The following is a 25,772-nucleotide window of genomic DNA, read 5'->3' as shown; positions in this document are numbered from 1 at the left end:
TTCTCCAAAGCTTTTTGAAAGCCCAAGTGATCAGGGCCTGCTGGATCACTCCTATGCATATTCCTGTTAACACCTTCAAAGAATGTCTAAAGCGGCGGTTCCTGCCTCTCCACAAACCCAGTGCAGTTTCCAGTCAGACGTTATAAGTACAATAAAATGGCCCAATTCCAGATTCCATCACCAACTCACAATTGGAAGATGAGGTGCAATATCAACAGTGTCTTGACAGCCCAAACCTGAATACGGAGATATTTTTTTCCCTTAAGTGCACCAAATTGCCCACTTTCTACTTCAATAGAGCGTTCTGAAAAAAAGATTGTCTTGCATGCTTTTCAGAAAATTGATTACAAAGGCAAGATTTCCAGGTTTTAAGCTTTTGAAAGTTTATATCGTGGAAAACACGTTGGTCTGTAAGGTGCTACTGAACTCAAATCTTGCTCTTCTGCTGCAGTCCCACACACTGAAACTGATTACAAAGTGATGCTATAGCACCCTTTTGACAGGCTATTCCATAAAATGGTAGGGATGTGCTTGGAAAAGCTTAAGTGCAGTCTGTAGAAATACACACGTACCCCTAGGCAGAAGTGGTAGTCAACGAGAACTGCTGTGAAGTGCGCAGCTACTGGTGTCCTAAGGAGATCCCTGGCCAGGAAGTACTTGCAAAGGCATGAGTCGGCACCTTGGACGGAGTTCCTAAGCACCGCCAGTGAAGTAATACCTCGCCTCGGTAAGAAATCAGACCGCTGCATTTCACTCTCACTTAAGGTTACGCAACCTAAGGAGCTCCATAAGGAAAGATGCCGTGACGGACAGGTGCTGTAGGTGCCATGAGTGCTAGAAGATAATATAACCATTGGAGACCTGACCCTTAGACAGCACACACACACCCCTCCCGCCCCCTGAGTGGTCCACTGTCTGAAGGGCCACAGGCAGGGGGTGATACAACTCAGCAGGGACATGGTGCTTTTGCCCCCTTGTAGCCATAGCTCATCCAATCTCAGGCCTGTCCCATAAAGCCAGACTGAAACGAGTCATGGGCAGAAGTGTCAGTCAGTTATACCTGGAGTAGCTTTGATACCTCCTCCTTAATTCCCTTGCTTGAACAAGGGAGATACAACATAGGCTGCTAATTGACCATATCCTGTCTATCCAATGGAAGATTTTTAAGCAATGGTTTCCCAGTAGCTTCCTTCAGAGTGGCTGAAAAATTCCTTTCAACCTGTAGGGCATAAGCACTGGCCCTTTAGCATTAGGGTGATGCAGCCGGTTGGGTATGGCAGTGGGATGGGTATTGGTTTGGTAAGACAGGTGAGAAAACTGCTGGTTCGACTCCCACTATTGCCATGAGCTCAGTAGATGGCCTTGGGCAAGCCTTTGCTCTCAGCCCCAGCTCCCCAGCACTGGGGAACACTGACTTTGTTCACCACTCTGAATGTGGCACTCATCTGTCTAGAAGGGCAGTATATAAGCACACTGTTTTTATTATTAATCAATGCTCATTACCTGTAAACTCTGTCCTCCGTCTGGAGAGACATGGGTGGCTGTTAATCCCTAGACATGTTTTTCTGGGTTAGACCCAATCCAGTATTCGGTTTCCAGCAGTGGCTAGTCACATGCCCCTATAAGCTGATAAATAGGACTTAATAGCCACACCTTGTTTTTGTGCCTTGTATCTGGTATTAAAGGTATGTCGTTCTATTTAGCATCATGGCTAATAAGGTCTGTCTTTTCATAAGATGGCAGCCATCACCTAACCTTGTAGCGTATTGCATAAGTGAGGTTGAGAACTTGTTGAAGGAGAGAGAGGAAGTATGTGTTGGGAGGGCTGCTCACTGATTCAGGCTGGCGCAGTGTAGTGTGGGACCAGTGCTTCCTTTACAGAGGAACCACCTTCAGCTGCTGCTTTATCAGTGGATGCTCCAGTGAGAGGCAAGAGCATCTGCTCTCGGTTCAGTAATCACTCCTGTCAAGGACATCCTTCCTTGTTTTATGACTCGCAGACTTGGTTTCTTAAGGTGGAGGATCTAGATACGAAGAATGGAATTGGAACAGATGAGAAGGGGAAGACCATACGGCTCCGGAATCTAATCAACATGGTGGAATGCACAGATGCCAATGGCAACACCCCGCTCTCTGAGGCCGCCGGAGGTGGCCACCCTTTGGCCATTCAGATGCTGATAGAAAATGGAGCCGATCCAAATAGTCGGGTGAGGTGCTGGAATGCATAGATGGGGAGCAGGTCCATAACTATGGGTTGTCCCGTCCTCCCCGCCATGGCCCTGGTTAGCAGCTAGGTTTCCTGAAATGCCAGTTTGAGGTATAACTGTGAAATGGTTCATCCAGACCACCCCACATTTCTATTCCCACAGATGCCACTTTGCCACTTTCTCATACCTCTAAGGAGAATCAGTGCACCAAATCCAAAGAAAGTTGTGAGGAAGTTGATCTGCATAATTTAGAGGTGCTTCCCATTTCTGCACCTTCTTAGGCCAGGCAATGTCCAGTTTGTTCAAAAACCAGAAAGAGAATGATAACCGCAAGTCACACATGGATCCTCTAACCTCAGATTTGTAAACAAAACAAAACAAAAAACAACTTTGGTCTTGTGGTAAAGTGGTTTTTCTGAGATGGCAGTTAACCAGCGTTCTGTCAGGCAGGCAAGCAAGCCTGCCTGCCATAACTGTGAATGCGTATCTACTGGGGGTGGGTGGGCTTTCTTCCTGTAGTGTAGCTTTCTTCCTTCATTGTATCTTGGCTATGCTTTGCTGAGAGGTGTTATCAGCTGGGAACCGGCCTTGGGAAATTAAGCTTTGCATCTTTTTCAGGACTTTTGCTGACTTCAACTGACTTGTTTGCACTGGGTGGGAGGGGACTGGGGGTATAACCTCTCGGGGAAGACTTTGCTTCGGCATTCCAGGCAATTACTGTGTATCGGTGCACTTCTAGGGAGTTTTGTCTAAATAAAGACCTTTAACTTATACAGCCGTGTTGGATGAAGTTGAGAGTCTGAGAGAATCCCCTAGCCAGGCCTGACATGTTCATGGTGAGCATTACATAATTTTCTGGGTTCACTATTTTTTGGCTGTTCTCAGTGCAGTTGGTGGGGTTGTAACTTGTTAAAAGAAAAATTATATCTCACTTTTGGGAGTCAACACAGCTTATCACATCATTCTACTCTCCCCCATTCTGTCCTCAGAACTACAGCTCTGTGAGGGTTAGGGTTAGGCTGAGAGATTATGAGGGGCCTAAGGTCACCAGTGAGTGTCCATGTCAGAGTGGGAATTTGAACTTGGTTGTCCCAGCTCTAATCAGTACACAACACTGGATCTATTTTTCAGGCTGTCTCATGTATTGACTATGGAAAAAATGAAAAGGCTCCCACTTTGTGTATTATTCATAGACTGTTAGTCAGGTTTAAGACCATTGACATATAGATAGCATTGCTAGCTTTCTGTGGGTTGTAGATTACAGCAAAGCTTTTGACTGTGTAGATAATGAAAAACTATAGAGAGTCTTAAAAGAAATGGGGATGCCACAACATCTGATTGTTTTGATGTGCAACCTGTACTCTGGACAAGAGGCTACTGTCAGGACAGAATATGGGGAGACAGAATGGTTTCCAGTTGGCAAGGGTGTCAGACAAGGATGCATATTATCTCCCTTCCTGTTCAACCTCTATACAGAGTATATCATGAAGAAAGCTGGATTAGATCTAGAAGAAGGTGAAGTGAAAATTGGTGGGAGGAACATTAACAATTTGAGATACGCAGATGATACCACATTACTGACAGAAAATAGTAAAGACTTGAAATGACTACTGATGAAGGTTAAAGGAGAAAGCGCCAAAGCAAGATTACAGCTGAACATCAAGAAGACAAACATAACGACTACTGAGGAATTACACAATTTTAAAGTTGAGAATGAGGAAATTAAAATTGTACAAGATTTTCTATTCCTTGGCACAATCATCAACCAAAAGAGAGACTGCAATGAAAGGCTATTGTACTTTGGTCACATCATGAGAAGACAAGATTATCTGGAAAAGTCAGTAATGCTAGTAAAAGTGGAAGGCAGTAGGAAAAGAGGAAGGCCTAAAACGAGATGGCTGGACTCAATAAAAGAAGCCACGGCCTCCAGTTTGCAGGATCTGAGCAAGTCTGTTAATGATAGGACGTTTTGGAGGTCTTTCAGTCATAGGGTCGCCATAGGTCGGAGGTGACTTGATGGGACATAACAGACACACGCTTAGATATGCAATGCAACACCTCCCCCAACACATTCCTCTGTCCTGACTGTAGAGCGTATACCCAAGGATGACCCTATCTCATTGACTTCCCTTATTCCACTGCCAGTTTGGTGTAGCGGTTAAGAGCACGGGACTCTAATCTGGAGAGCCGAGTTTGATTCCCCGCTCCTCCGCTTGAAGCCAGCAGGGTGACCTTTGGCTAGTCACAGCTCTCTGGAGCTCTCTCAACCTACCCACCTCACAGGGTGTTTGTTGTGGGGATAATAATGACATACTTTGCAAACCGCTCTGAGTGGGCATTAAGTTGTCCTGAAGGGCAGTATATAAATCGAATGTTGTTGTTATTTCTGAAACACCCACTGTGTCCTCTACTCAGTTTGCGCAACCTGGGCCCCTCAATATTTGTCTTTATAGCCATGTGTCTAATTTTGTCATTTCATGTTTGCACACATGTATAGGTTTACCAGTATAGGATATATTTTTGTTACATTTGATGAAGTGGGCTCTAGCTTACAAAAGCATCATGTTACAATAATCTTTAGTAAGCACATGAACGAAATCTTCCTTAGTTTATGCTTGTGTTGTTTGTAGTCTTCAGTCCAGAAAGGCATTTACTATTCCACATTTATAACCTCCAATACAGATTAGTACGTACCATCATGCATGTAGAGGGCGGGGGGTGGAAAAATCGTCCTTTGACTACTTGGCAGCATCTCAGGACAGTCAAGTGCTTGACCCCCCCCCCCCCCGGCAGCCTGGTTCCCCTGCAATTCGTGTACAAACTCTCTCTTGCAGAGGTTTGGCTTGAGCCGGAACGTTCCCCAGTGCTGAAGAAATCTAACACAGCCGACTCCTCTGCATTAGCTATCAGCGAATCTGTGTGGGATGTCCATAGCCTTTGCACCAGGTCAAAACATCCATCACAGCAGACCCTTCTCTCTCTATTTCTAATATTAATAACCTCAGCCCCAGCAGTTTATCTTCATATTAAGAGTAGTTCAGCAGTGGAATGGGCTGCCTGGGGATGTGGTGGGTTCCCCGCTCATTGGCAGTCTTCAGAGAGAGGCTGGACGAATACTTGTCAGGGATGCTCTAGGCTGTTCCTGCATTGGGTAGGGGGTTGGACTAGATGGGCTGTAAGACCCCTTCCAGCTCTATGAGTCTATGATCTTTGGTGTGAGAATAAAGGAGTCCCTTTTAAGGTATTATTTCCACTTTCCTCAGCCTGGTGTCCTCCAAACTTGATACCCTCACAGCCACTGATGGGGGGGTTTGTATTCAATCAGGGTCACTGATCAATAAACCAGTCACGGCTGCAAAAGCATGTTCCAGGACATCTGGGGCTGAGTCGGGCCGGCCATCTATCATCAGATACAACTGGGTGTCATCTGCATATTGATGACACCCAAGTCTGAAACTTCACAGCAACTGGGCAAGGGGGCGCATATAGATGTTAAACAATAATGGGGAGAGTATTGCTCCCTGTGGGACCCCGCACACCAAAGGGTGGCGGGATGACAATTTCTCCCCAAGCGCCACTCTCTGTCCCCGACCATGGAGAAAAGAGACAAGCCACTGCAAGGCAGTCCCTTGTATCCCCACATGGGTGAGACAGTGAGTCAGAAGATGGTAATCGACTGTATCGAACGCTGCCGACAGATCCAATAATATCAGCAGCGCTGAGCCACCTTGATCCAGATGTCTACGAAGATCGTCTGTGAGGGCGACCAGCAACGTCTCCATCCCATGTCCCGGACAGAAACCGGACTGGAAGGGGTCTAGGGCTGATACATCCTTCAGGAAGCCCTGCAGCTGTTCCATCACCCCCTACTCAATCACCTTTCCCAGAAATGGGAGGTTTGAAACCAGGCGGTAATTGACCAGGTTGGTGGGGTCCAGCGATGGTTTCTTTAAAAGAGGCCTCACCACAGCTTCCTTTAATGGCCCAGGAAAAACCCTGGAACCTAAGGATAGGTTAACAATGGCTTCCAGCGAGGACCGAAGCCCCTTGGCACTGACCTTTACCAGCCGTGAGCTAGCTGACGCGATGGAGGCTGCATAAAATTCTTTCTTTACATCTTTCTCTGCCACCTCATAGGCTTTCATAAACGTCCTATAAGATAATCTTGCCTCTTCGTCCCGAGATCGTCGCCACACTCGCTCAAGCCGTTTTAGCTCCCACTTCTTCCGTCGCAGCTCCTCTGTATACCAGGGAGCCCGTCTTGCACAGGAGCAAAGAGGGCGACGGGGGGCGATTTCGTCGATGACATCGGAGAGCCGGCACTGCCAGTCCTCCACCAGCTCATCTAACGAACCACCATGGAGCATTGGATCCCGCAAAGCATTCTGGAACTCAGTCGGGTCCATAAGTCTCCATGGGTGAGCATAAATCAGCTCACTGCCCTTGCGGGAGTGGTGGTATCCCCAGTTGAGCCCTCAGGTCCGAGTGGTCTGACCATGGCACCAGTTCTGCCACTTCCAGATCCACATTTAACCCCATCCCAAAGATCAAATCTAGCGTGTGGCCTGCTCAGGGCTGGCTCCAGCGTCACTGGCACCTGAGGCAGCTTAACAGCTGCCTCTGTGGGCACGCATGTACGTGCACGCGCACCGGACTGCGTGATGACATCACTGGTGTGGGGGGGGCCTTCCAGCTGGTGTGGGGGGGGCCTTCCAGGGCTGGTGTGTGGGGGGGCCTTCCAGTCCTCCCGTTCAGTTGCTCTGCTGGCCAGGCACAGCTGGCCACCTGCTGCACCTGGCCCGCAGATCAACTGAACAGGAGGCTGCCCGCTCAGCTGCCCCACGCTGCCATCACCAGCACACACTCCTGGTCGGCAGCGGTGGCAGCTCCATGGTGCACGCCCCTGCCCCTGGGCCAGCACCCCTCCAGCGCCTTAGCACCCTGAGGCAGCTGCCGGCCAGCCCTGAGTCTGCTTGATGTGTAGGGGTCGATACAAATTGGGAGAGCCCCAGTGCTGCCATGGAAGACACCAGGTCCGCAGCCTGCACAGAGGAGGCATCATCGACATGGATGTTGAAGTCCCCCAGCCCACCCCGCTACCACCTCTAGCAGGCACGGCAGGGTATCTGCTGGTGCGCCAGGCGGTCAGTACACCAGACAGATAGCCAAACTCTCCTCAGCACCCCACACCAGGCCTCCGCATTCAGTGCCAGAGATCTTACGGGCGGGGAGCGGCCTGAGGGAGAAAGACTCTCGGGCAAGGATTGCCACCCCTCCCCCCTGACCTCCTATTCGGGGCTGGTGGAGGACTGAATATCCGGGGGGGGGGGTCAGTTCTACCAGGACAACTGTTTAATCAGTGGCTTTTATTTATTTATTCAAAACATTTGTAATTATGCTGCCCTTCCACCCACATAGGGTCCCCATGGCAGTGAACATTAAAAAAAATTAAAACAACATTTTAAACAATTTAAATTTAAAACAAGATTTTCCCAACATATGATAAAGACAAATCAAAAAGTCTCTTAAACTTAATCTTTGGTGGCTGAGTGGAAATAGTGTCACCTTAGCTTTTTAATCCAAGCTGAACTTGAAGTGTAGTTGTTTCCACCAGAGCATTCATGATGTTTTTTCTACTTGTACCCATAATAATCAATGGATTTGGAAACTGACTCGCCCCCTTGGCACCCCCCATACAGCATTCCCATGTATAAATAACATCAGCTTCTTTGCTGCTTCCCCCATCCTTCCTTCTCTCCCTTGCCTTGTCTGGGGTAGAGGCCAGCGCTGGCACTAGATGAACTCTTTACCCTCCATAGGCGATGGACTGTTTCCCCCTCGTGTTAGCATTGTCTGTCCTAACCATAACAAGTGGAAGTATGAAACGAGACTTCCCTGTATAAACCGTTTGGTCTTCCTCTCCTTTTGTTTTTAAGGGTGCCTTTAACCGGACTCCTCTGTATCGCGCTGCATTTGGAGGACACCTGGCAGCAGTGGAAATTCTTCTCCAGCTTGGAGCAGACCCCCGACTTTATGCTGATGATGGCAACACCCCAGAGCAGGTACCATCGGAATGGTCCTCCCCCTCATGCCAGTTTTGGTCTTGTTCTCAGCTTTCCTTGGCAGGCCATCCTGCTAACAGGAGGGTGCAGGGGAGGGAGGGGCTGTGGCTCAGTGGTAGAGTATCTGCTTCTCATGCAGAAGGTCCCAGGTTCAACCCTCAGCACCTCCAGTTAAAGGATCGGGTAGCAGGTGAGGTGAAAGACCACAGCCTGAGACACTGGAGAGGTAGTCTGAGTGCTAGTCTGAGTGACAGTATTGACCTTGAGGGACCCGTGGTCTGGTTCAGGATAAGGCAGCTTCATACATGCACCCAGCAAAAGCGTTACATAAAATAAAAGCTCATGTGATAATCGAAAAATTACTGGAGAAACGCAGCTCCAAAAAATCCTCCCATTTTCATTTAGCCTCGAAGGTGGCTCCCTACCTTGACCCAGTCAATCTGGTGGGACACTATTCAGGGCTTTATGGAAAGGTAACGGTATCATCACTGTCCTCTCATGGTCCCCAGCGACCATCTACACACTTCCTTCCTTTTTTAAAAAGCAGTTTTTATTAAAAGATCATTATAATACAACTTGGAACATTTATAGCAAAATATTCTTAGAACAGTAACAAGGGTAAACTATTGAATAACATATTTCCAAGATTTGTTTACAGTTAAAGATACATAATGATGAGCGCACAATATACAACTTCATCAAAGCAAACAAAATTCTGTATCAAAAATGTACAAAGATTTCTTGAATTTGTTTGAGCGTGATCAAATAAAGTGTCAAAACGTTTATCAAGTATAGGTTGCCATTTATCCAACAAATTATATTACACGTTACCATTTTCTGCACAGGTTAGATTATCTGAGACCTTGTCAAAGATTAAGTAGTCCCATATCCTGTTGAACCATTGTGATAAGGGGGTGGTGGTGGTGGGGGGGGGCAATTCTTCCAGTTTGCACCCCTTCCTTCTTGCTTGTGGCACTGAGCAAGTAGCGGAAGGAGAGTGGAGTTCAGACCACATGTGTATGAAGAGATCTGAGTTTGATTATTAAAAAGACTAAATGTCCGGAACACAAAAGGCCCTATTCAAATGGAAGTGGGGCAAATCAGTAGCTCCTCAGGGCCCTTTCAGTCCATGAAGTCCGCAGGGGAGGGGTGAAATAGAAAAGAGTCCAGTAGCACCTTTAACCAACTTTACTGTAGCATAAGCTTTCGAGAACCACAGTTCTCTTCGTCAGATGCAGGGAGAGGTGGAAGCCCTTCTTTCCCTCCTTTCTTTATCCAGTCGCGCCCACCCACCCCCTAAAAATTGAAGGATTTTTAAAAAGTTGCTGGGGACTTCAGTCAAAAGAACTCCAAGCACAGACCTGCTTAGGTGCTCAATGTGGCTTAGTAGCTTAGGTTCACACCTCGCTTTAACAATGAAGGTCACTGCTTGACTTTCAGCAGCCATTCTCCCTCATCTACTGCAAGGCTAAAAAGCAATCAGATCTTACACACACACACACACACACACACACAGTACCATTCTGAGCTGCTGGATGAGGAGTAGGAGACAAACAAATGGGATGGGATGGGATGGAGTGGAGAAGATGGGGGAAAGCCCCCCAGTCTGGATTCCCTGCTCTAAGCCTCCCCTGCCTCGACTGTTCTTCCTCGGCTTCCCTCTGTGGAAGCCTCCAGACTAATTAACAGACCACCTTCAGTTATTCATACAACTTCTCGTGGTGTAACTACAAAACAGCTTTCCTCTACTTCGAAAACATGTTTTCTTCTCCCCCTGCTGTGCTCACATGTATGAAAGCAACAGTCAGCCACGCCTTCAATTGAAAAGGCCGAGGAGCCTGTCTTTTAAGATAACATCCTATTTTGTGAGTTCAGAAACCAAATCTTTTGAGAAGGCCACCAGCCCACATGCAGGAAAATAAAAGCCCACCTACGGCAAGCAGTTAACAGAGGGGTTTCCTTGTCTGCTGGAGCCCTGCTTGTGGAGCGGAGGCAGGGGGTCTTCCTTGGGCATAGTGGGAACCATGGAAAGGTCCTCTTTTGAGGAGTCTTTGCCCCTGTGGGCAAGCAGGGCTAAGGCAAGGGCTGTAAGGATTCACTTCATGAGTAAAAGTTCTTTATTGATAAGACTCCATCTTTGCTAGGACTGGCGGCTACAGACAAGCATCAAGCGGATATCGGTTCCCCAAGCATACTCCTAATTCCCCGCCCCCCCCCCCCCCCGCTTCTCCTAACAGTCCTCTAACTCTGCAGGCATGAATCACACAGGCTGTGTGATTCATGGCCTGCTCAAGGTCAAGCAGGCTCCCAGGCTCGGGAGAGATTGCAACAGGAACAAACACCTCCCTGGGTGCAAATGACAGAAGCACCCCAACACAGCATCAGCTTCAGCTGCAGGGGGGTACTGAATAGGACCGGTGATCCTGAGCACTGCAACAGGGTTGTAGCCACTTACTCAGGGCAAATACGTGTCCTGAAAATGAGGAGGTCCTCCACAGAAGGGATGTCTCTCTCCTTCTCGCCTCCTGGTGAACTGAGTTTCCCTGTCCCCCTCCGACTGAGACCTGCCCTTCTCCTTAAATGCCAGCATTGGCTGCCAGGGGTGGATGCAGCATTGTCCGGGTTACAGCCAAGAGCCTTTTCTCTCCCCAGGTCGCATCTCTAGATAGCTTAGTGGGCATCCTGAGCTCCTGGGATATCAGCCTGACAGAGTCAATGCTTCAGAAGATGGAGGCAGAACAGCAGCGGAGGACCCAGCTGGAGAAGAAGCAAAAGGAAGCAGAGGCACGCCGGTGAGTGAGCCACCCTGCCTAGCCCACTGGGGAAGTCAGATGCGTGTTTCATTGCGAGTGTTTCATGTTTTAAGCTTGTAGGCCACCCGACAAACCCCACAGCCAGGCTCAAGGTATTTATTTTACATTTTACATATTTACAAATGTAAATATTTCCATTAAATAATCGGTCAGCGTCTGAAAATGGGAGTCAAGGAGACATCTTCTCATAACTGCTGGACCACTTGCTCGAGCCAGCTGGGTGCCAGGAGGGACCCAACCCCAGAGCTGGTGGAGCTGGATGGACTTTAGATCTGTGCCACGGAGGGCCTTGGCAGCTGCTCCACGGAGGGCCTGGCAGAATGGGGGGCACAGAGGGCAGATCCTGGCCATCCTCTGCTTGTGCTTTGGTTTATCTGCTTCCTCCTTTTCAAGAGGCTTGGAATGCAGAGAGGCAGAAGGGGACTGGCACTCCATCCATGCTAAAAATCAACCAATTGTGGCTCTTTCTTGAACGAATGAATGAATGAATGAACTAACAAAAGTTATTTTAGCTAATGAACAGCTTGGTGAACTCTGGGAAAGAGCATTATTGGTTCACCAGGCCCTTCAGTGCCAATCTGCTGCAAGAGATCTGACTCTTCTATGGATAAATATGTCCCTGTATGCCAGCCCCAGTCGTCAGGCAGCCATCTGCTGGCAACCCTACCCTGAAGGATAGCCCATCTAGCGTCAACCAGAGCTAGGGCCTTTTCCGTGGTCAGCCTAAAAGGCTGTTAAGCGGCTTCGCAATGTAAAGATAAAAGCAGTAGTTTGCATCATAGGATTGGAAGGTACCTCTAGGGACATCTAGTCCAACCCCCTGCACAGTGCAGGAAATTCAGAACTACCCCCCCCACACACACACACACCCAGTGACCCCTGCTCCATGCCCAGAAGATGGCAAAACTCCATCAGGATCTCTACTCAAACTGGCCTGGGGGAAGTTGCCTCCTGACCCCAAAGTGGCGATTGGCATTACCCTGGGCAAGTAAGAAGGGGCCACAAGAACTAAGCACTGATGTAGCCCTTCCTGCCCTCCCTCTCATGATCTGCCCAGGTTCACAGAATCAGCATTGCTGTCAGATGGCCATCTAGCCTCTGCTTAAAAAGCTCCAAGGAAGGAGAGCCCACCACCTCCCGAGGAAGCCTGTTCCACTGAGGGACCGCTCTAACTTGTCAGGAAGTTCTTCCTAATGTTTAGCTGAAAACTCTTTAATTTCAACCTTTTGGTTCTGGTCCGACCTTCTGGGCCAGCGGAAAACAACTCCACATCGTCCTCTATATGACAGCCCTTCAAGTACTTGAAGATGGTTATCATATCAGTCATCTCCTTTCCAGGCTAAACATACTGAGCTCCTTCAACCTTTCTTCATAGGACTTGGTCTCCAGACCCCTCACCACCTTCATTGCCCTCCTCTGGACACGTTCCAGCTTGTCTATATCCTTCTGAAATTCTGGTATTCCCAAAACTGAACACAATACCCTAGCTGAGGTCTAACCAGTGCGGAGCAGAGCGACGCCATCACTTCTCGTGATCTGGACACTCTGCTCCTGCGGCTACAGCCCAAAACCGCATCTGCCTTTTTAGCATCCTGTCACTCCAGTCAGTTATGCTTGAAGTTTTTCTGCAGCCCAAGCGCATTTCTCCAGTGACTCTTATTTATTAAATAATCAGTCCATTTTTATTTATTATTTATTTATTAAATAATCAGCGCATTTCTCCAGTGACTCTTATTTATTAAATAATCAGTCCATTTTTATTTATTATTTATTTATTAAATAATCAGCGCATTTCTCCAGTGACTCTTATTTATTAAATAATCAGTCCATTTTTATTTATTATTTATTTATTAAATAATCAGCGCATTTCTCCAGTGACTCTTATTTATTAAATAATCAGTCCATTTTTATTTATTATTTATTTATTAAATAATCAGCGCATTTCTCCAGTGACTCTTATTTATTAAATAATCAGTCCATTTTTATTTATTATTTATTTATTAAATAATCAGCGCATTTCTCCAGTGACTCTTATTTATTAAATAATCAGTCCATTTTTATTTATTATTTATTTATTAAATAATCAGTCCATTTTTATCTGCTTTTCTCCCCAACAGAAACCCAAGGCTGCTTACAAAAAATACACTTTAAAAAAACTAAAAAAAAAAACACAGTATAAAAAAAGCAGTCAAAAGACAAAAAACAAACCCAATTTCCGGAGCTGGTGTCCAAGTTGAGCTGATGTCCAATCCGTCTGGCCACTGACTCCCCAACCAAAGGCTCCTACCCCCCCCCCCCGGTCACACCCAGGCTACAAGTCCCTGCAGTAGAAGAGGGGGAAAAACACGCAGCCAAGTTGTTCCATGCTGGCAGCCACCTTCCCTCTGTTCCCGCTCCTTCCCTTCATCCTCCGGAACTGGCTGCTTCTCTTGTACGAAGGCTCCATAGGCTGGAAGGCGGCTTCGGCTGAGAGAAATGGCAGGATGCAAATGGCATGCTTTATTGCCAGCGGAGGAGGTGGTGGCCACGACCATGGATGGCTTCAAGCAGGTGTCACACAGATCCATGGAGCCGGGGGTTACTAGCCGCGGTGACTCAAAGGAACCTCCGTGGTCAGAGGCAGCAAACCTCTGAGTCCCCGTGCTGGGAGGCAAGGCAGCAGCCGGGGTAGGCCTTGGCCTCTGCACTCTGTTGACTCTGTCGCGTGACTGGCTGGTCACTGGGAGAAATGGCGTGCTGCTTGAGCTGTCCCGGTTGGCAGCAGAGGACAGGGCCCGAAGCAACGGGCTTCAATTACATGCACAAAGGTACCGGCTGGAAATTAGGAAGAACTTTTTCACGGTGAGAGTAGTTCAAAAGGAATCAGCTGCCTAGGGAGGTGGTGAGCTCCCCCTCACTGGCAGTTTTCAAGAAGGGGCTGGACGAATACTTGTCAGAGATGCTTTAGGCTGATCCTGCACAGGGCAGGGGGGGTTGGACTAGATGGTCTCTGTATGGCCCCTTCCAGCTCTGGGATGCTGACTAGGTAGACCACTGGTCTGATACGGCAGGGGTCTTCTCACGTAAAGCACAAATACATCACTGATGACCAAAGCAAATAGATAATAGAATATCCACGGAAACAAACGGGTTCATTCATTTTCAGACTAGTAGGGCTCTGAAGACGACAGCCACCCCTTGAACTGAGCCCATACAGAAGTGCATTGGCAGCCTTAAGCTTGTAGCTATGGGTAACGCTTATTTTTGCGCCTTTGTAACCTCACTGGTAAGATTTCCAGAACGTGTTGTGTCTCCTCCTCCTTACTTGTTCATCCTTGAGAGTGCCTACATATTATTTTTCTGTTTTTTATATAACTTCACTTTTGCTTCACCTTTATCTCCAATGACGACCCGGACAGGCTCACATCATTCTCTTCTCCTCCATTTTTCCCTCTCAACAGCCCTGTGAGGTGGGTGAGGCTGAGGGTGTGTGACTGGCCCGGGTCACCCGGCAGAGCAGGGAACCACACCTGGGTTTCCCAGATACCTAGTCTATCATTCTAGTCCTAGTCTGTCACTCTAGCCACTGCTCCACACTGGCTCACAAACTAGGGGAGAACATGAACTCCAGCCACAGGCCAAACCTTGAAACAGACATTGCCCTACTCAGTGAGTCCCTAGATAGAGAAGGACTGGAAGGTGGTATGGAGGGAGAAGAGCAACGGCTGCACCCTGTGAGGACATCGTACGTGCCCTGCTGCGTCAGACGAGTGCTCCGTGCAGTCCAGCAGCCTGCTTTAGACATGGCAATCCAGGGGCCTGCCAGCGCCTCTGGATTGCCAACAGACGGGGCCCGGAGGCCAAGGCTTCCCCCTGCTGTTGCCTCCGAGGACAAGTTTTCAGTGGTTTCGTGCTTCTCTTTGGTCAGCATAGCTAGTCAGATGTTGATGGACCTTTCCTCTGGAATCTGCCTAACCTCCTTCTCAAGCCATCCGTGCTTGTGGCCATCCCTCACTTCACTGCCAGTGAATCCCACCATTTAATTACTTGTTGAGTGAAAAGGTATTTCCTTTTGTCTGTCTTGAAGCTATTGCCAGTCATCTTCATTGTATGCCCCCAAATTTGGGAGGTATGGGAGGGGAAGAAAAAAAAAATCTTCCCCGTCCCATACCTAATTTAGCTCCATGGTCTGCCACACTTCCTTCCCCGTTTCTGTTGGATTCCTTGGCCCAGTTCTTTGCTCTCCCTTTCCCCACCACTGAGAGGAGAACATCTAGGAGAGATGGTTTCCTTGCCAAGATGGTTTCCTTGCCTAGGACTGGCCTTTGGAAGCCACAACTGGACCACACCAGTGCCAGCACCAACCTCTCTGTTTTTGCTGTTACTTACGTTTACTGAAGAAAAGGAGCAAAAGCTGTGGCAGGTCAGGTTGGGAGCTGGATCTCAGTCCTGAAGGCTGAAGAGGGTCCCCAGGCCCTTTGGACTGACCTGGTGTTCCCTCCACAGGATGACGGAGGAGGTGGAACAGCTGGCCAAGGAGTATGAGAGGTGCAGCAAGGAGGTGAGAGCCGAGCCCCACTGGTCACAAGCCTCATTCCCTTTTCCCATCAAACCACTTGGAGCCTTGCCTCCAGGCCTGGGCTCTTGGCATCTGGCACCGAAGTGGGTTCTGTGCCCTGTCACGAGACATTCACCACTTGCCGCTTGACCTTGGTGTGGTGCCATTGCATGTGGGAAGAAACAGCCCACCTGGAAATCTAACTGGCCTCTTTCTTCTGGCTCTGAGGTGTGGCGGAAGGAGTTCCTGTTCCTCTCGGCCTCCCCGCAGTGCCTTAGGCACGGGCCGATGCCTGGTTCTCTTTTCTCCTGCAGCTGCAGCGGGCCTACTGTGAGCTGAACCGGCGCATTGCTGAGCATGATAAGTGTCAGCGAAAGCAGATGGGCAATGCAGAGATTACCCTTCACGTGAGCACCACCCTCGCCATCCCCACAGCCGCCGCCTCCTTCTCTCGTGGGGCACTTGAGGAAGGGAAGCGGCTCAAGCCTCCCTCCGCTGAGCCCAGCCGCCACACTGCAGGAAGGGCTCTCGCTAGGCCTCTTTGGCTGCCCCTTGACTGGGCAAGCCTCAGATGCCGGCCTCGGAATGGAAGAGTCACCTCTCTACCCCCCCCCCCCCCCGTAATCACTAGAGCGTTGTGCACACAACTGCCCATTCCCTTACGCATGCACACGCGTGTACACACATGTGCTAAGTGCTTCAGGTATAACCCTCCACCCTCAATGGCTTGCCAGCACGTGGCAAGACCTGCTAGTAAGCTGTTGCCCGGTGGCTTTCTCTCTTGTTGGTTGCTCTGCTTAGCGGTGTGATGGTTGGGGGTGTGTGATGGTGCTTTTAATTTTTTTCCTGACTGCCCCACTACCCCCTACTCAGTGCCACCATTGACCTTTAACAGTAAAAGACACTTTTTATTGATGCCGGGTGGCCTGGCATGGGATAGACTGACCCTGTGACCAAGGCATAATAAGAAACAAAGGAGAATGTGTATTAAAATTTAAAACTTTTAATGATTATATGAATATTGAACTGGACATCTCTTATGCCGGTGCACTTTCTTCTTGTGTTGTTTAGTGTTGTTGTAACCAAGGGAGGTGACAACCAACCCCTTTGCTAGGCTGTCCCTCGAATGCCATTGAAATAGCCGTTTTCTTTTCTGTCGCCTCCACCCCAAGCCAGCACTTTCTTCTGGACAGGCTATTCCTTGGCTTGATAAGTCTTCCCAAGACATGCATATGGCACCCGGCTGTGGGCTGGTGGTGTCCCACAGGCAGGACTGCTCACTTGGAGGTGCAGGAAGGAGGATACGGAGGCTTTGCCCCGGGAAGCTCCAGCTCGCCCTCTCCGTCCCGCCAGATCCGAGGTCTCTCCCCTCAGACCCCTCCTCTTCTTCAGCCCTTTCTGTGTGGCCTCCACCAGCACTGGCTGAATCTTCCTCTTGACTCTCCCGAAGGGACTCGCCCACTGACCCCAGCGGGCTCTTCTCAGACACCCCCAAGCCTGGCGGCAGCGAGTCTCTCCCCTCACCCGCTTGGAACGGAGTGCGCCTCTCACCTTCGTTGCGTTGCCTCTAAGATATGAAAGTGCTGAAATCTTTGGCCTGCCAACCAGTCTAAATGACGCATTTGGAATCCTTTGGTCTGATGCCTGGCCAGCCACTGGGCTGGGAGGCTGCCCAGAGGCCCACAGAGATTGTAGCTTTGCTTCCCTCGCAGAAGTAGAATCATCTGACCGTTTCATAATATCAAATGTTGTTTTTTTAATCCAGAACTATAGACAGGCAGGCAGTTAAATAACTTTCTGCACAGGGTTTCAGCGGCTTAGCACTTCCCTGAAGGCAGATCCTGCTCCAAGGACGCCACAGCCCACGGGAGTCTTTGGGGAGGAACCTGGTCAAAAACCTTTGGAAAGTCCCAAGTACGCAATGTCTGTTGGGCTGTCCTTACCTGCCTGCCTGCTCTCGCTTTCTCAAGGAACTGCAACAGGCTGTAGACAGAAGGGGGGATTGGGAGGGAACGGGGCTGGGCTGGGCTTAAATGTCTCTATATGCTGGGTACTGGGAACCGGACTTCATACCTCACAAAGAACGTTTTGGGGTGCTGAGCTGGCGATTCTCAATAAAGCTGTAACTCCTGCAGTCTTGGACTCTTGCGGTGAAGTTACTGAGAGATCCAACGGGCAGATCCTTACAGATTGTTAGGAATCAAGTCTGGTTCCCAGTGCCCAGCATGTATAGACATTTAAGCACAGTGAATATGAGAAGGAATCTAGCTACAGTAGACGGGGAGGGCGGTCTAGAAATGTGATAAAATAAAATATCTACAGGAATGCAAGCTAAGAGAATGTTTTTATAAAGTCCAGAACATCAGGGTTATGTATCTATGGCAACGGCTCTTTTCTTGCTAAAAGTTCGGCATAGTCAGATAACATCGTCTGTGCTGTGTCCGCTAACAGGATCTTTTCCACACAAGATTTTACACAGCATGTCAAGGAATATCAAGTCCCAGCATAACAGTTAACATTAAGTCCCTAAAGTATGGCAGGGGCTACAGGATGGTGAAGCATGTGTGGTATGGCTTATGGCAGGGGCCACGACCCTGACAGGTACTAGGGGTTGCTACCATTTTTGTGATACTGATGTTTGGCCAAGAGGTTGTGGTTGTGGTGTTATTAGACGCCGTTTGTTTTGTTTTTATAGCAGTTGTAAGCCATGTTGGACCCTTTGCGGGAGGGAGCAGGAAATGAGGATCTTAAATAAATAAACAAACAAACAAACAAATAAATAAATAAATAAATAAAGGCTCAGAGAATTAAAGCTTGTTAACAATAAAGGATTTCAGTAGTCATTCTCCTATTTGGTTGTGGTATAAGATGTCAAGGGCAGATTAAGTCTGAATAAAGTTGGGTGGCTTTGACCCTTTGACCCCCTGCATTAAGTGGAGTGAGGAAGTGACACTTTGAAGTCCGTCAGTCCCTTGCTTGTGCAAACTGTTTCTGTTGAAGGCAATTGCTGGTGCAGAAAGGGCAGTGGAGGAACTGCGGGTAGATGCAGAGCATGCGGAGGAGGAGCTGTCCCTGGCCCGGCTCAAGCTGCGGGAACAGTTGCGGGGAGGTAGGCTGCGTGAGTGACGAGGCTGCTTGCCTCTGCCTAGTGAACTCCCTGTTCATAGGCTTCGGCCCTCCTTGGGGAAGAAAGCTCTTTTCAGGCAGAGCTTATTTTGGAACTGGCTGCACCCAGAATCAAACAGGCATCCACTGCTGCGGCTGCTGTGTCATCAGAGCGCACCTCCCCCTGCCCCCCCCCCCGAAAGAGCTGCAGTGGTTTCCAGAAAGTGTCCGTAAGCCCAGGCCTGAGGAAGTTTGGTTGTGTGGATGGTTCCCTTTGGTGGGGAGGGGTGGGCCTTGGCAGTCAGCAGAAGTGGCAGCCATGCCACTGAAGAACAGAGCAGGGTTTCCTTCGGAAATGGAGGAGGCGGCCAGTCCAGGGGAGTCCAGCCTCCCCTCTCTTGTTACGTTCTCCTTTGCCAGAGGCAGAGACTGAATTTCAGGGCCTGAAGTGCTGTGTTCAGGAGCTGGATGACGTGCTCTTCAAAGATGTCGGGGGGAAAATCCGTTCTGATGGGCGGTAAGTCGCATGGCTTTCGAGGACTCACGCCCTTCCCCTCTGCCCCGGAACCCTAACCCCCCTCCCTTGACTAGGAAAGTAGTGCTTGAGCCCCCACAGACTGCAGAGTTATTTATTTAGAAAAATGTTGTGCTGCCTCTCCAGGAACCGGCCTGAGGTGGCTTACAAAATACAAAATAATAAAAACAGAACATTAGATTAAATCTAGTATTAAAAGATCAACCTCCTAGTTAGACGCCTTAATGAAAAGCCTGGGCGAATAGAAATGTTTTGGCCTGGTGCCTCAAACAAAGCAAAGAAAGCAGAAATTGCTAATGGAATGTCTCTGTAATTGCAAATAGTTGCAGTACTTACTCTTTTCTGCATTCAAAAAAGGAAAGGGGGAAAAAAGCGATGTAGGCGACAGGAGAGACTCAAGAGGAGTGGCTTTCCGTAAGCGAGGTGCCATTACTGAAAAAGCCGTGTCTTTGGTTGCCACCTGCCTCACCTCTGAGGGGGGGGGTGGGCACAGAGAGCAGGGCTGGAGAGGCAGATCTTAACTGGCAGGGGGTGGACAGGATGGGAGAAGGCGGCCCATCCGGGCCCCTGGTCCCAAGCCACTTTAAAGATAGGAGGCAGTACTTTGAATTGTGCCTGGAAATAAAAGAGCCTCGTGATATGCAGTTGCACGTGCGGTAGTGTCTCTCTGGCAGCGCAGACTTTCCATTCCTCTCCCCCCCCCCCACCCTCTCTCTCTCTGCCCTCACAGGTGGCCACTGGTAATCGATCCCTCTGGCCAAGCAGCCATTTTCTTGCGCTATCGTGATACCAATTATCTGAACACTGTGAATCCCAGTGACATGAGTGTGGAAACCATCCGTCTGGCACTGCTGGGGGCCCTTCGGTAGGGACAGAAGCCAAATGAGTGAGGGCAGAGGTGTAGCCGTCAACACTGGGCGCGTGACGGCAGTCAGGCATTCAAGGAAGAACTGTCCTGCAGCGCTGTGAGCCCCCCTTGCCCCCGGGGAGTGCAGGAGAGGACGATGACCGCATCAGCGGGCTCTGCAGTGCCTCCAGGTCAGCTGCCCACTCCGCTGCCTCCCCTGTGGTGCCCACCTCTTCTCTCCCCCATGCAGGTATGGGAAGCCCTTAGTCTTTGACATGATGGAAGTGAACATGTTTGACACCGTGAAAAAACAGCTGGAACGGCTGGAGCCAGGGTTGGCTGAGGCAGTGCTGGGCAGAACGATCCTTGAGAATGAGAGGTGAGGCCTGCAAGCACCCCTCCTGCGACCTGCCCCAAGGGCCTCGGAGGCAGCAGAGACGCGTGTGAGGGGACAGTGTGTCCTCTCATCGTGCGCCCCTTGGGTGCTGGGGCAGGGCTTGGGAGCCGTAGGATGTGTTGTCTGTGGCCGCTGGGTCAAGAGGGGAAAGCTGCTCATGAGAAATACCAACTTGGTTGCAGCTGCTCTGTGGAAAAGACCAAGTAGAAGTATCCAAATATAGGCCACTGTATAATAGTGGCCTTCCATAAATATTGCTATCACCCTCTCAAGACGTCCTTCTGAAAGGGCAGCCAAAATGTCTTTTTGAGAGGCCCTGCTGTGGCTCTGGGGGGTTCTGACCGCAGGCCAGATGGGGAGGCACCTGGGTGCGGCTGGTCAGATGCTGCTTTCCCTGTGCTGCAGCCGCCTGCTGCTGCTGGCCTGAGGCTGGGCTGCTGGGGCGCCTCGTTGCCTGCTGCAGAGAGCCTCTGTTCCGTGCCCCGCTCTCCCAGGCCGTCCCCACTGGGGTTCTGTCAGGGTTCTTCCTTCGAGGGTCCTCCCACCTTGATGCTTCTCTCTCCTGCAGCTGCTGGTTGAGAAGAGACCGAGGGTCTGCCACGGTCACATGCGCGCCCACGTGCTCTCACCCAAATGCACACTGCGCAGTCCCCAGCAGTAGGCAGGCAGGAGTTGCCAAATCCAGTGCTGCCAGCCACTAGCACCTCCATGTGAGCTGGTCACAAGCAGATGCCTCCTGTGAGAAGAAGCTGCACATGGTTTCTCTACTCATTGGACGGCAGTTCAGATGGGGGCTGTGAGGAGGGAAGAGACGCCGAATGGAGGAAGCCCACGCTCTCAGCAAGGGGAGGGGGCTGTTGCTAAGGCAGCTTGTGGTGGGTCACAAGACAGAAGGTGCCCCCCCCCCGCTGCCTCCCCTGTGACATGGCAGCAGGTCTTGTCTGAGCTGGCTGCTCTGCCCCTGTGCTTTGCAGGTACCTGTCTCTGCTCAGACCAGCAGATGGCCCTGAATACGCAGACACTGAATTCCAAAGGGCTCGGACCGAGAAGTTCAAACTCTTTGTCATCACGAAGCAGCAGCACCCCCCTGAGGAGCTCTTGCGGATTCTTCTCCCCATCCAGGTCATTCTGACAAAGAGCAGTCGGTAGGCACTGCCCACCTGCGTCCCATTAAAGCAGCACCTGAGCTCGGGCTTGCCTCCTTGTGTCATGTCTTCTGGGGCTGCAGGCAGGTGCCCTGCTGAGGCCAGGAGAGGCTGGCGGGGGCTGGGGGAGGGATGACACCCAGCAGCTGCCGGGCATGCCAGCAAGTGAAGTGCCAGCCAGCCCACCCTCTGCCAGGCCAGGCCGCCTGCCATGCTGAGGGAGCTGCTCTCTTTCAGAAAGCGAGGCTTCTGAAGAGGCCCGTTTGCACAGCGGCTTCCTTCTGCCTTATGAAAGTCCTGCGTGGCAGCCCCAGGAAAGAAAGCCTTCTCTGCCCCAGCCCCGAAATCTCCCACGGGTGCGGTGGCACACAAAGGCGGAAGGCTTGTGCTCAAATAAATGCCTCCTTGAGCAGGTGCCTCCTCTGGAGCCTTTGCCCTAGCGCTGGGGAGCAAACCTCCTCCTAGCTTGCACCAGCTGCCACCTGCTCCTCTGTGCCCAAAGCAGAAGCAATGGGAGGCCGGGGCACAGACACCCCCCTTCCTCCACATCTGTTGCCTCAGCAAAGGGGCAGGCAGGGCCCCTGCAGTTAACAGGCGGGCTCCATCAAGGGCAGTGTGGTTGTCCTTGGCTGGCAGCACTTCTCCCACACCACAAGCCTGGCGTACTTTGTGTCATACCTTTGGATTGTGGTGAGCAATGATCACATCTGGGCGTTATTGTATGCAAAGTCTGAACCAGGGGGCCTGGAAGAGGCAGCTGGTCTGTGATCCCTGCAGGTTCACTTGCTGCTTCTCCGATTTCCTGCTGGAAGGAGCCAAGACCTGGAAGCAGAAATGCCAGCACAAGGGCCTGGCGAAGGCCTGGCCATCCCTTTTCTGCATCAGACCATTTCCTCAATAGATGGGGAGGTGGAAAGGGCTGCTTCCCCTCCCACCTCAGAAAGAGGGGCTAGCACCCCACCCCTGCTGCTCATACCCCTCTCAGCAAGACTGAAGCGGCCACTTCTTCCAGGGGAGCTGACCTCTGTGGCCTGGAGAGCAGCTGTAACCCTGAGGAAAGCCCGGGCTCTACTGGAGGGAGATCACCCTGTCTCCTCTTTCTCATTCAAGGAGGGGGGATGGCCGTTCTGTGGAGGGGGGGGGGCGCCTACGGCCACCACCATGCTGCCTTCTCCACCCTTCTGTGGAAGAGGTGGTGTCAGTTCGTGGCAGATAGACCCCTTAGTCCCTCTCCAGTGAACACACATTGGTTCCAATGGAAAAGGCTTTATTCAGGATTTTACATTTCAGGTCTGCACTCCATCACGGAGCTTGGTAGAAATGATAAGGCAAAACAAAAAGTCTGTTTTATACTTGCTTCCCGTGCGCCAGCAACGGTTAAGATTTTGGCGCTCAGGTTTACATGGGTCCTGTGAGAACCCTTTATAGTTATGGCTAAACAGTAAGTACACAATAATAGGTTCCCAGCATCTAGGCAAAGTAGCAAATGCTGGCATCTGGAGTCCCCAAGGTTGTCTCTAGCTCGGAGATGCATAGTTCTGTGAGAGAACATGAGAGGCCCATCCTGTCCTGAGGGTCTGGAGAAATAACAGCTATAATATGGAAAGAACATGGCTAAGGAGAGAATACTGCAGACATTCAATATACTGTGGCATCAGTGACACCCCAACAATCATGGCACGTACACAGTCATGACAGATGGCCTCAGGCCCAACCTCTGAGAACACAGAGCAAAGGAGTAGTTACACTAGTGGCCAAAATTGTGGAAACCTTTTGAGAAAAGTGCATTTTTGAGGTTTGATGGCTCATAACACCACTTTCTTTTGAAGTAATACCATAAAATTATATATCAATGGAAAGATAATTTAATCAAGCATGTAATGCAACAAAGTTTGTTCAATGTATTGTCGAAGGCTTTCACGGCCGGAGAACGATGGTTGTTGTGGGTTTTCCGGGCTGTATTGCCGTGGTCTTGGCATTGTAGTTCCTGATGTTTCGCCAGCAGCTGTGGCTGGCATCTTCAGAGGTGCAGCACCAAAAGACAGAGATCTCCCAGTGTCACAGTGAAAAAACAGAGATCTCTCAGTGTCACTGTGACACTGGGAGATCTCTGTCTTTTGGTGCTGCACCTCTGAAGATGCCAGCCACAGCTGCTGGCGAAACATCAGGAACTACAATGCCAAGACCACGGCAATACAGCCCGGAAAACCCACAACAACCAAAGTTTGTTCAATTATCTGTATTCTATCAAATGTTATAGCCAAATAACCAGGAAAAGGAAGCACAACTTGCTTAGGTTGATATGAAGTAGCTTTCTTTCATTTGCATGTAGCCAATGAGAATGAGTCTTTAGAGAGCCAATCAGGTGTCATCTTGTTTTGGCAATGAGCCAATCAGGTCACAGTAGGATTTAGCTATTGATTGGAGCTGAGAGGAGGTCATTTGTCAGTGTGTTATGTGACGTTGGTTTGTTTGTTTGGTGTTCTTTCATTTAGTGAGCTTGTAAAATGTAATAAAATTAAAGAAATGGCACAAAGAGTTGACTGTTCACCCAGAAAGCGATGCAAAATGGTACTATTAAGAACAAGGCTTCAGTTATGAAGAAATTAGAAGAAAAATTGGTGGAAACTTAACCAAAGGTGGCATTTCTAAATTTTTTAAGAGGTATAAGGCAACTCAGTCACTACAAAACCAGACTGGTAAAGGCAGGAAAAGGTGCACACAAGCAAGGGATGACAGACTTGAGAGACTGAGCCTAGGTGACAGAAGAAAATCTTACAGAACGAAATGGTGCAGTCATACAGAACGAAAATCATACAGAGCAAAATGGCGCAATTCAATGTGAAGTTGAGTGCAAGGAGTGCAAAACACCACCAGGATCCCTGGCCAAACTGGCCTGGGGGAAATTGCTACCTGACCCCAAGGTGGTGATCCGCCTTACCCTGGGCATGTAAGAAGGGGCCGTGGGAACTAAGCACTGACGCAACCCTTCCTGCCCTCCCTCTCATGATCTGCCCAGGTTCATAGAATCAGCATTGCTGTCAGGTGGCCATCCAGCCTCTGCTTAAAACCTCCAAGGAAGGAGAGCCCACCACCTTCTGAGGAAGCCTGTTCCATCAATTGGAAACAACCACATATAAGGATGACATATTGCTCCAACAAACGGTGGTACAGGCCCTTACCCTCAGGGCCTTCTGTTGAGGGCGTAAACCAGAAGAACTACCTGTATACTGAGGCAGCAACTGGAATGGTCTCTGACTTAACTGTTTTAATGATGTTTTTGAAATTAATGTCACAAAAATATCCCTCAGCAGCTTTTTAACTATTTAATTATTAAAACTTTTATACTCCACTTTTCCATATGGTTCAATATTATTAGTTCAGTAGTTCAATATTGATTGTTTTGAGTTGCATTCATTGGTGTCACCTGCCTTGAGTGACAAATATCCTAAAGGCATTTCTCCTTATACTTTTCACAGTTTGACTTTGTAATCTGTTGGAGTCAAATAAGTAAGATTCTTTATAGATCACTGTTTATGATGCATCATGTTGTTGTGCATGTTGTGCACCCGGAAGACAGTGTCTTTTCGCATGAAATCGCATCAGGAAGATGCTTTCATCTGGAAGTTTTGCGTGAAATCGCGTCTTCCTGGCACGATTTCATGCAAGAAGAATGAGTCTTCTGGGTGTTTTGCACAATGTTCTGGTGGCTGGTAAGACGTGTGGAAACAGCCACTGTTTCTTATACTTCCTGAGGGTCCAGAATACTCCTGAGGGCTTCAGGGTAGCGTGATCCTCTCGTCATCAATTATTCCAAAAAGCAATGCATATTGCTGCAAAGGAGAGCTTTGTATTCTTTTTTTAGGATCTTCGACCAGCATGTCCCCATTTCATTAACCCCTTGTGGGCAAAAGTTCTTGCCTTCCCAGGGCACAGCCATCTTCCAGGAAATCAGGGACATGTTGCACAGTAAGACAATTCTGATCTGATATTTTAGACACCCAGTACCTTTTGAAAGTGGAGGGGGGATTTATTTTACTCTGTGTGCCAATTCAACCCCCTTCAGCCAATAACCTCCCAAAAATTAAGACATCAAACAGAAAAATGGGTTTTATTGTTTAAAT

At 49.4% G+C, this 25,772-nt stretch overlaps 1 protein-coding gene across 2 annotated transcripts in view; it reads left to right on the top strand.

Moving 5' to 3' along the window:
• IQANK1 (IQ motif and ankyrin repeat containing 1) overlaps window positions 1-21,689 on the top strand; it is a 28,662-nt gene extending 6,973 nt beyond the window's left edge. Inside the window, exons 5-14 of one of the 2 annotated variants that reach the window (XM_054985225.1) lie at window positions 2,016-2,207; window positions 8,144-8,269; window positions 10,922-11,061; window positions 15,568-15,622; window positions 15,934-16,026; window positions 18,620-18,728; window positions 19,145-19,241; window positions 19,990-20,124; window positions 20,357-20,485; window positions 21,478-21,689. In XM_054985225.1, coding sequence (XP_054841200.1) covers window positions 2,016-2,207; window positions 8,144-8,269; window positions 10,922-11,061; window positions 15,568-15,622; window positions 15,934-16,026; window positions 18,620-18,728; window positions 19,145-19,241; window positions 19,990-20,124; window positions 20,357-20,485; window positions 21,478-21,652 — 1,251 coding nt within the window. In that variant the 3' untranslated portion in view covers window positions 21,653-21,689. Of the gene's footprint in view, window positions 1-2,015; window positions 2,208-8,143; window positions 8,270-10,921; window positions 11,062-15,567; window positions 15,623-15,933; window positions 16,027-18,619; window positions 18,729-19,144; window positions 19,242-19,989; window positions 20,486-21,477 lie in introns of both variants that reach the window. The other variant, XR_008597429.1, reaches the window with a different exon arrangement.
• Window positions 21,690-25,772: the final 4,083 nt, after the last annotated feature.

The sequence above is a fragment of the Eublepharis macularius genome, chromosome 7, assembly GCF_028583425.1.
Source record: "Eublepharis macularius isolate TG4126 chromosome 7, MPM_Emac_v1.0, whole genome shotgun sequence".
Classification (NCBI taxonomy): domain Eukaryota; kingdom Metazoa; phylum Chordata; class Lepidosauria; order Squamata; family Eublepharidae; genus Eublepharis; species Eublepharis macularius.
This window is presented reverse-complemented; position numbering and strand designations above follow the sequence as displayed.